This window comes from Acomys russatus, chromosome 3, assembly GCF_903995435.1.
Source record: "Acomys russatus chromosome 3, mAcoRus1.1, whole genome shotgun sequence".
Classification (NCBI taxonomy): domain Eukaryota; kingdom Metazoa; phylum Chordata; class Mammalia; order Rodentia; family Muridae; genus Acomys; species Acomys russatus.
Window position 1 is genome coordinate 43,111,532 of NC_067139.1, and position 14,945 is coordinate 43,126,476.

The window sequence follows — 14,945 nt, forward strand, 5'->3', positions numbered from 1 at the left end:
TGTGAAGCCGTCACCAGCCCTGTTGTGTTCCGCTAGCCCTGTAATTGAGCATTTAGCCTTGTTTGCTGGCCACTGCTGTAGCAGGACTGCCCTCCTTCACCCACTCGTTAAGTCTCTTTTTTTGCATTCCTTCTAGAATGTAGCATTTAGGTAAGGCCTGATCCAAATGACAAGCAGAACTCTAGATCTTTATTTGAGGTTCTTTGTTTTGTGCTCCAAGCATGCTTGTTTCCTTCTGTGTGACTTTTCATGTGCTGTGGTGACTTTCTAGGCTTGACCTATCACCCTTATAGCCCTCCCAGAGCCTGACTAGTTTATCTAGGTGCCCTGCCCTAGTTGGGGGATGGCCAGAGATAGAGGAGGACTATAAAGCCATACGATGTGCTCATTTTCCGTGTGCTGAGAGAGACCTGTGCTCCACCTCAGGCAGATCTGGCTGGCTGCCTAGACATCTGGCCACATTCCTTTCGTTGGTCTAATGCTTTGTCATTTAACTTCTTGTGATCATAGAATCTCCTCTTCAGCTCAGTAATATTAGGAAAGAGTTGCTCCTTGAAAAGTAAGTATGAGTTTTTATTTATTTATTTATTTTGGTTTTTTGAGACAGGGTTTGCCTGTCCTGGACTCACTTTGTTTTGTTTTGTTTTTTGTTGGTTTTGGTTTTTCGAGACAGAGTTTCTCTATGTAGCCTTGGCTGTCCTGGACTCACATTGTAGACCAGGCTGGCCTCGAACTCACAGGGATCCACTTGCCTCTGCCTCCCGAGTGCTGGAATTAAAGGTGTGCACCACCACCGCCCGGCTAAAAGTCAGTATGAGGGGTTTGTTTTTGTTTTTGTTTGTTTTTTTCAAGACAGGGTTTCTCTGTGTAGCCTTGGCTGTCCTGGACTCACTCTGTAGACCAGGCTGGCCTCGAACTCACAGCGATCCGCCTGCCTCTGCCTCCTGAATGCTGGGATTAAAGGCGTGCATCACCACACCTGGCTCAGTAGAAGGTTTTTAATATATTAGATTATCTAAAACAGGAGCGGCCTTCCTCAGGCCGGGCCACTCTGAGTTCCTGTCCAACCTGTGCAGGGCACCTCTCAGTATGTGTGGTGGGACGGGACTAAGTCCCTGGGGGGAAGGGTCTTGAAAACTCCCGTGTACAGTCCAAAAGCTCTTACAGTTTCCAAAGACCCGTGTAGGCGCAGGGCTCTGATATAAAGGGTGTCTAGAAGGCAAGGCCACAGGGGAATGACAGTGTTCTACTGGGGAATGTGTCATTGGAACCAGCCCTAGATGCAGAGAGGAGTTAATTGGTTAGCTAGGAGAGCAGGACCAAAAAAGGACAGAGCAGGAGGCTATGTGGGCAGGCGCGGGGCAGGAAGCTGGTTTGTTGAGATGTAAGCGGACGTGGGATGAGTCAGCTTTGGAAAGTTGAGTTGGGACCATATGGAGTGGCTCTTGTTTCATCTGGTGGCTATTGGACCAGCACAGCCTAATCTTTACCATGAACTGAGATGAGTGAGTTCTCCAGGAGTTGGTGTTGGAAAAGCACTTGATATGTTGGAACAGCATTTACAGAAAGGGAGCCAGGAGAAACAAGGGCTGGATCCAGTGTACAGCCAAAGGAGCAAGTCTGAGTGATGGAAAGGTCTATCTCTATGTCTGACGTGGATTGCTCTTCCTACTCAGTATTCCCACTAAATACTGAACCAAGCTGGTCTAGTCAACTGCTTGCCTAGGGCCTTCCCAGTGTGCCTCCCAAAGCTTTGTGTCCCTGTATGGGTGTGACTCAATACTGTATGTCCCTGTATGGGTGTGACTCTCAATGCTGTGTGTCTCTGTCTGGGTGTGACTCCCAATGCTGTGGGTCCCTGTATGGGTGTGACTCCCAAAGCTGTGTGTCCATGTATATCTGTGACTCCCAAAGCTATGTGGTCCGTATGGGAGTTTATATCTACACATGGCTATTGAGTGCTTGAAAGGCAGTTATTGTAATTGAGAAGTAAACTCTAGATTTTAGTATATTATTCTAACTTATGGCACTGACCATTAAACCTAAGAATTTATACATGCTAGGCAAATTCTGTCACGGAACTATATCCCCAAACGTTATTATTAAAACTTGCATGGCAGTTTTCCATAGACTCAGATGAGTTGACCTGGGTATTCGTGTCTTTTCCCCAGGGTGTACCTGCTATGTTGAACAAGTGAGAGGAATGGAAGGTACATGGGCACTGAGGAGGCTAGGAGGATGGGTGTCAGCAGAAGTTGGTGAGCCAAGAGAACCAGGAAGTGCTATATCTGAGGCATGACCATGGTGTCGTCAAGCAGGCATGAGGAAAATCTCGAAGGAAATCCTGTCAAGTGTGGTGATATTTATAATTTCCTGTAGGGGAGAGTAATGGAGAATGGACAGGAGCGAAGAGTCAGGAGGGCATTATGGGAGTTACCAGAGGATAGTAGAAAGCCTCTGGGGTTATCCAGGGAGAAATTCAGGAGAGCATTGAGGTGCCCCGGCCAGGCATGCTCAGCCATGGCTTACTTCAACAGCTAGACTGTTAGAACTACAAATTACGCAGTAGGATTGAGCTCAACCAGAGGCCAGGAAGAGACAAGATCGCCACAGAGAAGGCGGAGGAGAGACACTCAGTGATGTTTTAGCTGTTGCTCTTTAGGTATCGTTTTGAAGGGTCACTTTCTCTTTCCAGGAACCAGTTCAGAAGTCTGTGGACACGCAACAGTATTGGCCAGTCGGTGGGGTGGGGCTGGGGTGAGGTGGGGGGGTCACTGGCACTCACACTTCAAGAACATAGTGTTTTTCTTTTCCTACACTTCTTTATAGTGTTTTAACTGTACCACTGCACCCACAGTGGGAATTGAATCTATTCCAACACTAAACCGTGTCCCTGGCTCTAACAAAACAAAACCCACCAAATTTATTTTGAGAGAAGAGCTTGCTAAATTGCCGAGGCTGGCCTGGAACTGGCTACTTAGCCCAGGAGGGCCTTCAATTAATGATCCTCTGGCCTTGCCTCCCAAGGAGCTGGGATTACAGGCCTGTGCCGTGAGGTCTAGCTAAAACCAGTATTTTTTTTTAGAGCTAGAGAGATGGCTCAGCACTTAGGAACATATATTGCTCTTGCAAAAGACCAGGGTTCAGTTCCCAGCACTCGCGTGGTGGTTTACAACCATCTAGAGCTCCAGGTCCTGGGGATCCACCCACCTCTTCTGGCCTCAGTGAGTACAGCATCCACATGGCACACAGGCACACATATAGTCAAAAATACCTGTACACGCAAAATAAAAATAACTGTTTTTCTCTCCCTGCCCCCTGCTTTTTTGAGACAGTGTTTCTCTGTGTACTCCTGGCTGTCCTGGAACTCATTCTGTAGACCAGGCTGGCCTTGAACTTACAGATAACTGCTTGCCTCTGCCTCCCAAGTGCTGGCATTAAAAGGTGTGTACCACCATGCCCAGCATAGCAATAAAAGTATTTTTTCTAGTGGTAAATTTCATGGGGAGAATTTTTATATTAAAAAGCTGAAGAAATTTAGCAGCCCTGAATAGTTTTTTAAAACATAGCATCAGGAATAAGGAATGGATAAGACTGGTAGCTTGTCAAGGTTGCTACTGTATTAACATGTGCCTGAGCAGAGGAACAGAAGTGTGGTGGGTGTCAGAAGTCACTGACGTATGAGTTTCATGCACAACTGATGCCCAGTGCATGCATGTTCTAGAAAGCACTGCATGGAGGAGGCAGAGACATAAAGTAAGGAGACCTTCAGGGTCCAGTTATGGCTCAGGTGATGCTGCGGGGCTGGCACAGGGCCCTTAGGCCTTGAATTTAATATGCAACCCCTCCAGGGAGATTTGTAACTGCTTAACTTTCAGGAGAAAACTAGAGTCTCTTGTAGCACTGTAGCTTTTCCTTCCCTAAAACATGGAGCACAGGATTAATCCCATCTTGTCCCTTTGCTTTTCTTCAGTCTGTTTGTACTTTGTGTTTGCCTTGTGCTATTCCAGGCACTAAGAAAGAACATATGTGGTTATTCTTGCCCTGAAGAAAGTGTGCTTCTACAAGAATGATTGAAGGATGCTGGGAAAACTTTTTCGGTGACTCAGCAGCTGAGAGGACAGTTGCATGAGCATGGTTATATATATCAAGACAGGGTTTCTCTGTGTAACCCTGGCTGTCCTGGACTCACTCTATAGACCAGGCTGGCCTTGAGCTTATAGAGATTTGCCTGCCTCTGCCTCCCAAGTGCTGGGATTAAAGGAGTGTGCCACCATGTCCGGCCAGTTTTATATTTTTAATCTAATTTTTATTTTATGTAAATGGGTATTTTACCTGCATGTATGTACATACACCAGTCCATAAGGAAGTGCTTATGTGCCTGAGAAAGGTAGAAGAAAGCATCAGGTCTTCTGGAACTGGAGTTACAGATGGCTGTGAGCCGCACTGTGGGTACTGAGAGCCCAAGCCAGGTCCTCCTTAAGAGCAGTAAGTGGCTGGGTATGGTGGTGCACACCTTTAATCCCAGCATTTGGGGAGGCAGAGGCAGGCTGATCTCTATGAGTTCAAGGCCAGCCTGGTCTACAAAGTCTGGGACAGCCAGTGCTATTATGTAGAGAAACCCTGTCTCAAAACAAAAACAAAAAACAAAAGAGCAGTAGTGTTCCTAACCACTGAGCCATCTCATCTCTCAAGTTCTTCTGGGCCAACCTTGGCGGCTACATAGTGAGTTTCAAGCCAGCCTAGGTTACGTAGTAGACTTGTCCCCATCAATCAATGAAAATAAAATATTGCAAACCAATAAAAGACCTGAAGCAATAATACATTATAATCAACAATTCACATATATTACTTTTTCTCTCTCCTGAACTTCTAAATGTGAGTACTGGATACCAGTCTATATACACCCCCCCACCTCCGCTGCAAATGCACCACACACACACACACACGTGCTTCTCTTAGGCACGACATTCTGCTTTGTCCACAGGTACAGTTTTGGTGAATACTCAAGAACGGTAACACTATGCATACTACTGTTGTCTGATACCCACTGGTATCAGATCTCTCCCGTCATCCCGGCAGCGCACCGTGTAGTTTTGATTTCACATTTTGAGGCCCAAGGTCCTCGTGAGTTTTCCAAGTCACATCCAGGTGCCACATGTGTTTTCTTTCATTCGGGGTCCCTTCCCTTTCCGTGTCTTCCTCTTTTCCCCCTGGGATGGTTTCAATACTGTTGCCCTCTCTCCAGCCTCTGCAGGTGTCAACAAGCCTCAAGGAGCAGGATGGATCTCGATGTGGTCAACATGTTTGTGATTGCGGGTGGGACACTGGCCATTCCAATCCTGGCATTCATCGCTTCTTTTCTCCTGTGGCCTTCAGCGCTGATAAAAATCTACTATTGGTAAGTCAGCTGTATAATTGAGGTTTTTAAAGTATCACAATATTGTCATCCCTGCTTTGTCCTGCTCCTTGTTACTTATCTCACATCTTTTTTTTTTTTTGAAATCTTTTAAAAAAAATAGTTATTTTTATGTGTATGGGTGTTTTTGCCTGTGTGCATATCTATGGACCACGTGCATGACTGGTACCCACAGAGGCCAGAAAAGGGTGTTGGGTGCCCTGAGCTTAGAGCCACCGACAGTTGTAAGCTGCCATGCTCATAATCCTCTGAAACAGCAATGCATACTCTTAGCCATTAAACCATCTCTCAAGCCCCTCTTTTGAACTTGGAATAGGTTCTTGTTTTTTGATTTGATTGTTTGTTCGTTTTTGAGATAGGGTTGTCCTGTGACATAGAGCCCTGGCTGTCCTGGACTTTCTTTGTAGACCAGGCTGGCCTTGAACTCATAGAGATCCACCTACCTGTCCCTGTTTCCCAAGTGCTGGGATTAAAGGTATGTGCCACCACGCCCAGCAGAGTGTGTGTGTACTTGAACTGACAGCTGCTTCAAAGCAGGCAGACTATTTCAAGTTTCTGACAGCCTGTTTTCCCTCAGGATCACTCAAGATTCCCAAGGCTTTTCCCTCCTAGCCATCAGGTCCAGGATGTCATTGAGACACTTAAGAAGCAGCACTGGAACATGCAGTGGCAAGTGCGCATGTGGCACAAAATGTGTTTTATTTTAGTGTTTTGAGATGAGATCTTATGTAGCCTAGGCTTGCTGTGAAGAGGACTCCTGATCTCCTGCCTCCCAATCTCCTGCCTCCCAAATCCTGGGGTTACAGGGATATGCCGGCATACCCAGCCTTGCTCTAGAACTGGTAACTGGTGAGGTGGAGAGACAAATACAACTCCCGAATATCTGTAGTTCTTACCACCTTCACTCCTGCCCTGCCTTAGTATGTGTCTGTCTGTCCTTTTCTTCTGTATTTTCTTTTTTTTTTTTTTTGGTTTTTCGAGACAGGGTTTCTCTGTGTAGCCTTGGCCATCCTGGACTCACTTTGTAGACCAGGCTGGCCTCGAACTCACAGCAATCCGCCTGCCTCTGCCTCCCGAGTGCTGGGATTAAAGGCGTGCGCCACCACGCCCGGCTTCTTCTGTATTTTCTTTAGCCTTAAGACTGTTAAATTTTAGCCGGGCATGGTGGTGCGTGCCTTTAATCTCAGCACTGGGGAAGCAGAGGCAGGTGGAGTGCTGTGAGTTCGAGGCCAGCCTGGTCTACAAACCGAGTCCAGGATAGCCAAGGCTACACAGAGAAACCCTGTCTAGAAAAGAGGGTTGTGTGTGTAAATATCTCTATTGTAATGTGGAACACTTGCCATAAAAAGTAACTAATGTAAAAGAGTAAAAGTAAACACATTTACCTTAAACAGACACTCTTACTAAATTCTAGCCTAGCCTAGCTGTTGTTGCCTATTGGAGGATTGACACCAGGGCCTGTGCATGCAGGCAGGACCCCTAGCACTGACCTGTCTTCCTCCATCCTATAAAAGGTTAGCATTTGAAAAGAAAGTGCTATGCTGCGTTGATTTTTTTTTTTTTTTTTTTTTTTTTTTTTTTTTTTTTTTTTCTGTGCCACTGGACATTTTATGAGATTAAAGTTAACCTTCCTCCACTTCATAATGAAACGAGTACTGAAACAGGCCAGGTTCCTATACGCACTGTAGATACACCCCAGGAGACTTATCTGAGCTTTGGGCAGTTAGAAGGAGCCTTTGCACACGGGATGAGTGCCAGGATGCTGATGCCCTCTATCTGCCCTCCTTTCTGGCTCCCTTTTGTTTCACTGGCTTGTGGAATTTTCCACAGGCTGCTTAGGCTCCAAGCTTTGGGAAGCAGCAAATGCAACAAAATGGTTTATGGTCTTTCATTCTCTTGGCCTTTTCTGCATCGATGGGGCTGTCACCCTTTCAGAGGATCCTGCCTCTGCACTGACAAATCAGACCTCCCGCTGCCTATACGCCACTGTCCTTGCTGCATCGCCAAGACTCCTGGGTGGTCCTGGACATGAAGCAGTCAGAGCCATGTCTCCACCTCAAGACCCTGCCCTGGACCTTGCTCCTCCACACACAGATGCCATTATTGTTAAACAAATGAACTTGAAACAGAGAATGCAGTGTGCAAATGTGGACAGTAACCACAGATATGGCTGCCTCAATGCCATGTTAGTCTCCCCATCCCCTAGTTCCCTAGACTCTTAAGAAGCACATTATCAGAATCAGGGTATCAGAGTAGTCTTAACATTAAAAAAAAAAAAAAAAAAGATTTATTTATTTATTTACTATTATTATGTATATAGTATTCTGCCTGCATGTGCCTGCACACCAGAAGAGGAAACCAGATCTTATTGTAGATGGTTGTGAGCCACCATGTGGTTGCTGGGAATTGAACTCAGGACCTCTGGAAGAGCACCCAGTGCTCTTAACCTCTGAGCCATCTCTCCAGCCCCGCCCCCCCCTTTTTTGGTTTTTCGAGACAGGGTTTCTCTGTGTAGCCTTGGCCATCCTGGACTCACTTTGTAGACCAGGCTGGCCTCGAACTCACAGCGATCCGCCTGCCTCTGCCTCCCGAGTGCTGGGATTAAAGGCGTGCGCCACCACGCCCGGCTCTCCACCCCCTTTTTTTTTAAAGAGGAAAAAGATCTTCTTAGCAAATAATCTTTACTGTTTTACCAAGTTCTACTTTACTTAAAATTCACCATATTAAAGTGTACAGCTTAGTGGTTTTTATTGTATTTATAATAGTGTGCTGTCGTGACAACTGTGTCATTCTGGACCTTTTCTATCTCCTCAAAATCCACACTAAGTGTGTGATCCTCCTGCCTCAGCCTTCCCAGTGCTGGGATTACAGGCTTGTCCCACCATTGCACCAGGTTCCATGCGCACTGACAGTACGGGTTTCCTTGTTATGGTAGAATGAGACTTTGCACGTCCCAAGCCCCTGTGGGACAGCGTTAAAAGGGCCTGTAAGAAGTACTAGGTCATTTAGAGAGGTTAATGCTGTACCTGGTGAGATTGGACTCATTGCTAACTTATGGGAGTTGGTTGTGTGAGTCGAGGCTTCTATGTTTATAAAAGAAAATGATAAGAAGATACCACATGCCAGATATTAGGTTATATGAGGTTTATTAAATGAGCATAGGGAGGGAGGGAAAGGGGGAAGGGTACTCCAGAGAGAGAGAGAGAGAGAGAGAGAGAGAGAGAGAGAGAGAGAGAGAGAGAGAAGCAGGCAGAGGAAGAGAGGGAGGGAGTGAGGGGGGGCAGGGTAGGTCTGTGTTTTTATATACTGGGCAGGTCCACGCCCCCACGGCAGGTAGGCGGTGACATCACAGGTAGGCGGTGACATCACAGGTAGGCAGATGGAAACAGAACCTCATAGTTTGTCTTTTCAGTGCATGGCCACTTGCCCTATGCCTTTCTGTCATGAGTTGAAACAGCTGAAAACCTTGACCAAAAGCCAAGCGGAAGTGACACCGTGGCTCAGACTTCTCAGCCTCTAGAATGGAGGTCCTCAACCTTCCTAATGCTGCAACCCTTTAATGCAGTTCCTCATGGTGTGCTGACCCCCAACCACGAAATTATTTTCCTTGCTACTTTATAACTGCGATTTTGCTACTGTTGTGACTTGTAATATAAATATCTGATGTGCAACTCCTGTGAAAGAATCGCTCCATCCCCACCCCCACCTATAGGTTGTGACCCACAGATAGAGAACCACTTCTCTAGACCGATTAACCTGAATAAACCTGTTTCCTTTAGAAGTTACCAGTCTTCAGGGTTTTTGTGATCGAAGGGAAAAACAAGGGTAGTGTGATTATACCACATTGTGGTTACACATTCAGCTGTTGATGAGTGCTTGGGTTGTTTCTGTCTGTGGCTCTTTCATAATAATGCTGCAGAGCAAACCGTTCACTTTAATTAGCAAGTGATCGCACCAAAGCCAGGGGCCCCACTGAGCAGGGCATTTACTCCTCTGTTGGTGGTCAGTGTGATTGAATGATTATCTTAAAGCCTGACTGTCACCCAGCTCGGAGCCAGCAACACACACACACTGCACTTTATTCTGTGAACTCAGACTCACAGGCCAAAAGGAAGACTCAGCTAGTTGAAGAGAATGAAAATCCTGGAATACTTTTCAGATCATGCCAGATGGCGAGGTGACATGAGGGATTGAGATCTTAGTAACAGCACCCTCCATGCTGTCCCAGAGAGCTGTCAGAAGTCCCACTAGCGGCTTCCTCTGCTGCACTGAAAAGCACAGCCCCATAATCTCCTCCCTGTGAGCTGCATTTACACAGAGGATGAGTAGCTTTCCCACACATCACTTGGAGTCACAGGGCTCCAAAGGCTTCCTTGGCTGCTTGTCATGATCGCCAATAGAGTTGCAAACCTGGCCTGCTCTCAAGTGACTCGTCACTATTGTCACCCAGGTAGAAACAACAGATGCTGGCAAGGCCTGCGGCACACCCTTCCCTGTTGGTTTCTGGTGGCACTTGATAAGCAGCGTGTTGGTTAGTTTTTGGTCAACTTGACATGAACTAGGATGATCTCTGAAGAGGGAACTTCAGTTGAGAAAATGTCTCCATTAAACTGGCATTGGCTTAATAATTGATGTGGGAAGGTTCAGCCCACTGTGGGTGGTGATATCCCTGGGCCAGTGGTCTTGGGCTGTATAAAAAAAAAAAAGTACACGGAACAAGCCAGTAATGACTGGTGTTCCATGGCTGCTGCTTCTGTTCCTGCCTCAGGGTTGCTGCTGTGAGTTCCTGCGGTGGCTTCCCTTGATGGACTGTGACCCGGGCTGTGTGAGCCAAAATAAACTGGTTCCTCCTCGAGTTGCATTTGGTCACGGATCTCTACCACAGTAGTAGAAAGCGAATTAGGGCAAGTAGCTTCTTTCATTAGTTTAGACATGTTTAACTTTTATATGATCCTTCAGGTTGGAAGGAAATGTCATTCACCTCATTTTACAATAAGACTGCTGAAGCTCTAGATAAAAAGCTCTTCATAAAAAGTTTTTATTAGCATGTATAAGCTATAGTAGTTAGGGCGAGTTTCATTATAACATTTTTACACATATATGTTCTGTGTTTTGGTTGTGTTCACCGCTTGTTACCCTCTCTTCTTGTCCTCTCCCACCCCTGCTAATCCCTTCATTTTCCCACCTAGTCCCTCTCCTACTTCCATGTAATAAGGGAGTTCTTCTTTTTTTAAAAGATATTTGTTTTTATTTTATGTATATGAGTATTTATCTGCATGTATGATATTATCATGTGTGTGCAGGATGCCCACGGAGGGCAGAAGAGGGAGTCAGATACCCTGGAAATGGAGCTGTGAGCTGCCACGTGGGTGCTGGGAGCTGAACCTGCGTCCTTTGCAAGAGCAGCCAGTCCACTTAGCTGAGCCTTCTGTCCCATCCAACTAAACAAATCCTTAATAAAGAAAAGGAGCGGGCCAACTGAACAAGGTGGTCTTGAAGAATGAATCTAGGCGATTTATATTATTAGCTATCAAGACTAATTATGAAGTCACAGAAGTCAAGTCACCATGAAAGTGGTACAGAGGACAAATGGAACAGTGGGCCAGAGGTGTCCAGAGGTAGATTTACAACAGTGTGGAAGTGCGCTATGTTAGCAAGGGATCCAGACTGGACGAGGCAGAGAGTTCGCAGCAGCTAGCAAGGACACGGGGCCTTCAGTCCTGCACCCACAAGGAACTGAGTTCTGCCAACAAGCTGAATGAGCTCAGGGCTGAGTGAGAGACCACCTGCCTGAGGCCTTGATGTCAGCGCTGAAGCCCTGAAGAACCAGGTGCCCAGCACTTCTCACCTGCACAGGGACTAATGAAGGGTGGTTTTACACTCTGAGCTTGCATTGTTTTATAGCTATAGAAAAACATCTGCACAAAAATCAAAGCCTGATAGATTTAGTGTAAACACTCAACAAATCTTTGTGGGCTTTTTTGTTGTTGTTGTTGTTTTTTCAAGACAGGGTTTCTCTGAGTAGCCTTGGCTGTCCTGGATTCACTTCGTAGACCAGGCTGACCTCAAACTCACAGCCATCTGCCTGCCTCTGCCTCCCAGGTGCTGGGATTAAAGGTGTGCACCACCACGCGTGCCTAACAAATCTTTCTTTAAACAACATGGAAATGTGTTTTCTTGCCATTTGAATGAGATAGGCAGAAACATGACATAAAATCTTCTAGCCATAAAAATTGTTTAGTTTAACTGTATCATCTTAAATGAAGAAGTATTGTTAACCAGAAAGACCACACTGGCAATGTAGCTCAACAGGGAGCGTGCCCAGCGTGCCCTGGACACTGTGGTCAACCCTTAGCATACTTTCTCCCCAAAGGAACACTATTTAGGAAGTGAAAATGCAAACCAAGGGGTGGCCATGTGTATTTGCAGGAAGTCTGTTCATAAAGAACTTGCACCCAGCGTATATAAAGAATTCCTCCAGTAAGTCTTTTTAGAGCATAACGGAAAGCAATGGACGGAAAACTCCGACACTTCACAGAGACAGTATCAAATAGCCCATCCGCCTGAAATGAAGCAATTACTCTGGTTCATTGGTCATAGGGACACTCAAAGCCACAATGAATCTGAGCGCTGGGGAGGTTGAGCAAGAGGGTGCATAAGGTCAAGGGTTCAAATGTGAACTGAAAACAAAGTACAGTGAGATACTATTAGCTCCTTATCAAAAAGGCGTTAAAAGCAAAAAAAAAAAAAAAAAAATCCAGGCAGGAGGGATGGCACAGCAGTTAAGAACACTGACTGCTCTTCCAGAGGCATCAGGCTCATTTCCAGTACCCACACCGTTTATAACTCCAGTTCCAGAGAATCTGACTCCATATTCCAGGTTCTGAGAGCATCAGGCATACCTGTGGACATAAATGCACACAAAACATCCATCCATACAAAAATAAATATACTTCAGAAACAAAAACCAACCTGATAGCTGGGTGAGTTGTACACGCCTTTAACCCCAGCACTCAGGAGTCAGAGGCTGGCAGATCTCTAAGTTCGAGGCCAACCTGATCTACAGAGTGTATTCCAGGACAGCCAGGGCTACCCAGAGAAACTCTGTCTCAAAAAACAAACAAACAAAAAAACAAACAAAAAAACCCAACCTGACTAGCAATTCTAAGTGCTGGTAAAAAAACACGGTAGGCCACCTGTGGTTATTAACTATGAACTGGGTATCTAAACAACAGAACTGTACAAACTGTCTTATGTTTCTTGAGTTTGGAACATGGAATTGGGGTGCTGCCAGGGTAGTTCTCTTTAGTGTTGAGGGAGACGCATTCCTTGCCTCTTCTGAGTTTCTTGTCAATGCTGGCATTCTTTGCTATATAGCTGCATTTTGCTGGTCTCATCCTCTGTTATCTCACATTCTTCACTGCGTATTTTTCCAGTGCTGGGGAAAGAACCCAGGGCTGTGCACACTGGAGGAATATCTTACCACTGAGTCACATCCCAGCCCTTCTATTCGTGTTTCTGTGACCTATTTTTTTTCCAAGTTTTTCTTTTTGTTAATGTTTCTTCTTACCTCCTTGGGACGAATTATTCTTGGAAGTATAATTAATAGGCCAATTTTTAAACTCCTGATGGCTAATGCTGCTAGATTGCTTCTTAGAAAGGTAGGACATTAAAACTGGTCTAAAAGGGGGGGGGGGGGAGGAAAAATGCTACTTTTCACTTTGAAAGTCTACATATACAGAAGCTGTAAGAGAACCAGAATTGGGACTGGAGAAATGGCTTAGAGGTTAAGAGCACTGGCTGCTCTTCCAGAGGTCCTGAGTTCAATTCCCAGCAGCCACATAGTGGCTCACAGCCATCTATAATGAGATCTAATGCCCTCTTCTGGCATGCAGGTGTACATGCAAGCAGTGCACTGTATACATCATCATAAATTATATATATTATAATATATATATGAGAGAGAGAGAGAGCACGCGAGCGCAATGGCTCAGTGGTTAGCTCAGTGGTTAGGAGTTCTGGCTACTCTTCCAGAGGACCCCAAGTTTGATTCCTAGTACCTACATGGATGCTCACAATCATATGTAACCCCATTTCCCAAGGAATTCTGCTAGCTCTGTGGGTAACCAGGCATGCATATAGTACATAGACATACATAATTGTGGGCAAAACACCCATACACATAAATTCTTTTTTTATTGAATTTTATTGTTAATGTATCCACTTTACATCCCAATTGTAGCTCCCTCCCTCCCTCATCCCCTCACCCCTAGTCCTCAGCAAGGGGGAGCCCTCTTTCCCTATCATCTGACCCCAGCCTCTCAAGTCTTATCAGGATTGTGTGCATCCTCTTCCTCTGTGGCCTGGCAGGGCCACCTCACCCGGGGGAAGTGGGCACCAGATTTCATGTCAGAGGTAGCCCCTACTCCTCATCATTATTTTTTAAATCAGAATTTTGCTGGGTGCGGTGGGGGGTGGGCACCTGTAATCCCAGCACTCTGGGAGGCAGAGGTAGCCAGATCACTGTGAGTTTGAGGCCAGCCTGGTCTACAAAGCAAGTCCAGGACAGCCAAGGCTACACGGAGAAACTCTGTCTCAAAAAACCGAAACAAACAAACAAAATAAAAATGTAGAATTTTTTTTTTTTCTGGATGTGGTGCCACACACCTTTAGTCCTAATGCTTGGGAGGCAGAGGCAGGAAGATCTCTGTGAATTCATGGACCACCTGATTTACATAGTGAGTTCCAGGACAGCCAAGGACTATGTAGAGAGATCCTGTCTCTAAATAAATAAGTAAAAATAAAATAAAAAATTAGAGTTCCTTCAGGAAATTCTATGCTGGCAGTGAGGGTAGACCAGACGCTGGAACCAAAGGCCTCCTGGGAACAGCATGTCTCACAGTTTGGATAACTTAACTTGTAGCTAAGTCAATGCATGCACTATTCCTGGCTCCTGGCTCACCATTTCTGTAAATTGAATAAGGCCCGGGAGAGAGAGGCTGGGAATTTTTCTCTCTCCAGTTCTGGCCAAAACTAAATAAATCATTTTTCTTTTACCAATTCCCACTTCCTGAGTTTTTTTTTTTAGAACAGCTAGCACCCACACCTTTTGTCTGTAGATAGAAGTAAACAGGAATATATGGCCAAACACCTCCACTTTATATCCCACAAAGTTCTTTTTTTTCCACACAGAGGTCTAATGCATTTGACCCCTTACTTTCACAAGACTTGGCTGCCTCTGCTGGCTAAAGTCTACCATATCACAGAGAAGATATTTTGATGATTTAGTTATCTTTCACCTTTGAACAGATTTTGTTTTTCTTTTGATTTTTCAAAACAGGTTTGTTGTTGTTGTTGTTGTTGTTTTTTCAAAACAGGGTTTCTTTGTATAGCCTTGGCTGTCCTAGACTTTGTAGACCAGGCTGGCCTTGAATTCACAGAGATACACTTGCCTCTGTCTCCCAGAGTGCCGGGATTAAAGGCAGGTGCCACCATGCCCCGCTTTTGAAGAGATTTTTCATGTTGA

At 45.5% G+C, this 14,945-nt stretch overlaps 1 protein-coding gene across 1 annotated transcript in view; it reads left to right on the forward strand.

Annotated features, from left to right (window-relative positions):
* Positions 1-394: 394 nt before the first annotated feature.
* Positions 395-14,945, forward strand: part of Abhd6 (abhydrolase domain containing 6, acylglycerol lipase) — a 34,896-nt gene continuing 20,345 nt past the window's right edge. Inside the window, exons 1-2 of the mRNA XM_051172913.1 lie at positions 395-559; positions 5,249-5,401. Of these exons, the coding sequence (XP_051028870.1) occupies positions 5,283-5,401 (119 nt within the window). The 5' untranslated portion in view covers positions 395-559; positions 5,249-5,282. The remainder of the gene's footprint in view (positions 560-5,248; positions 5,402-14,945) is intronic.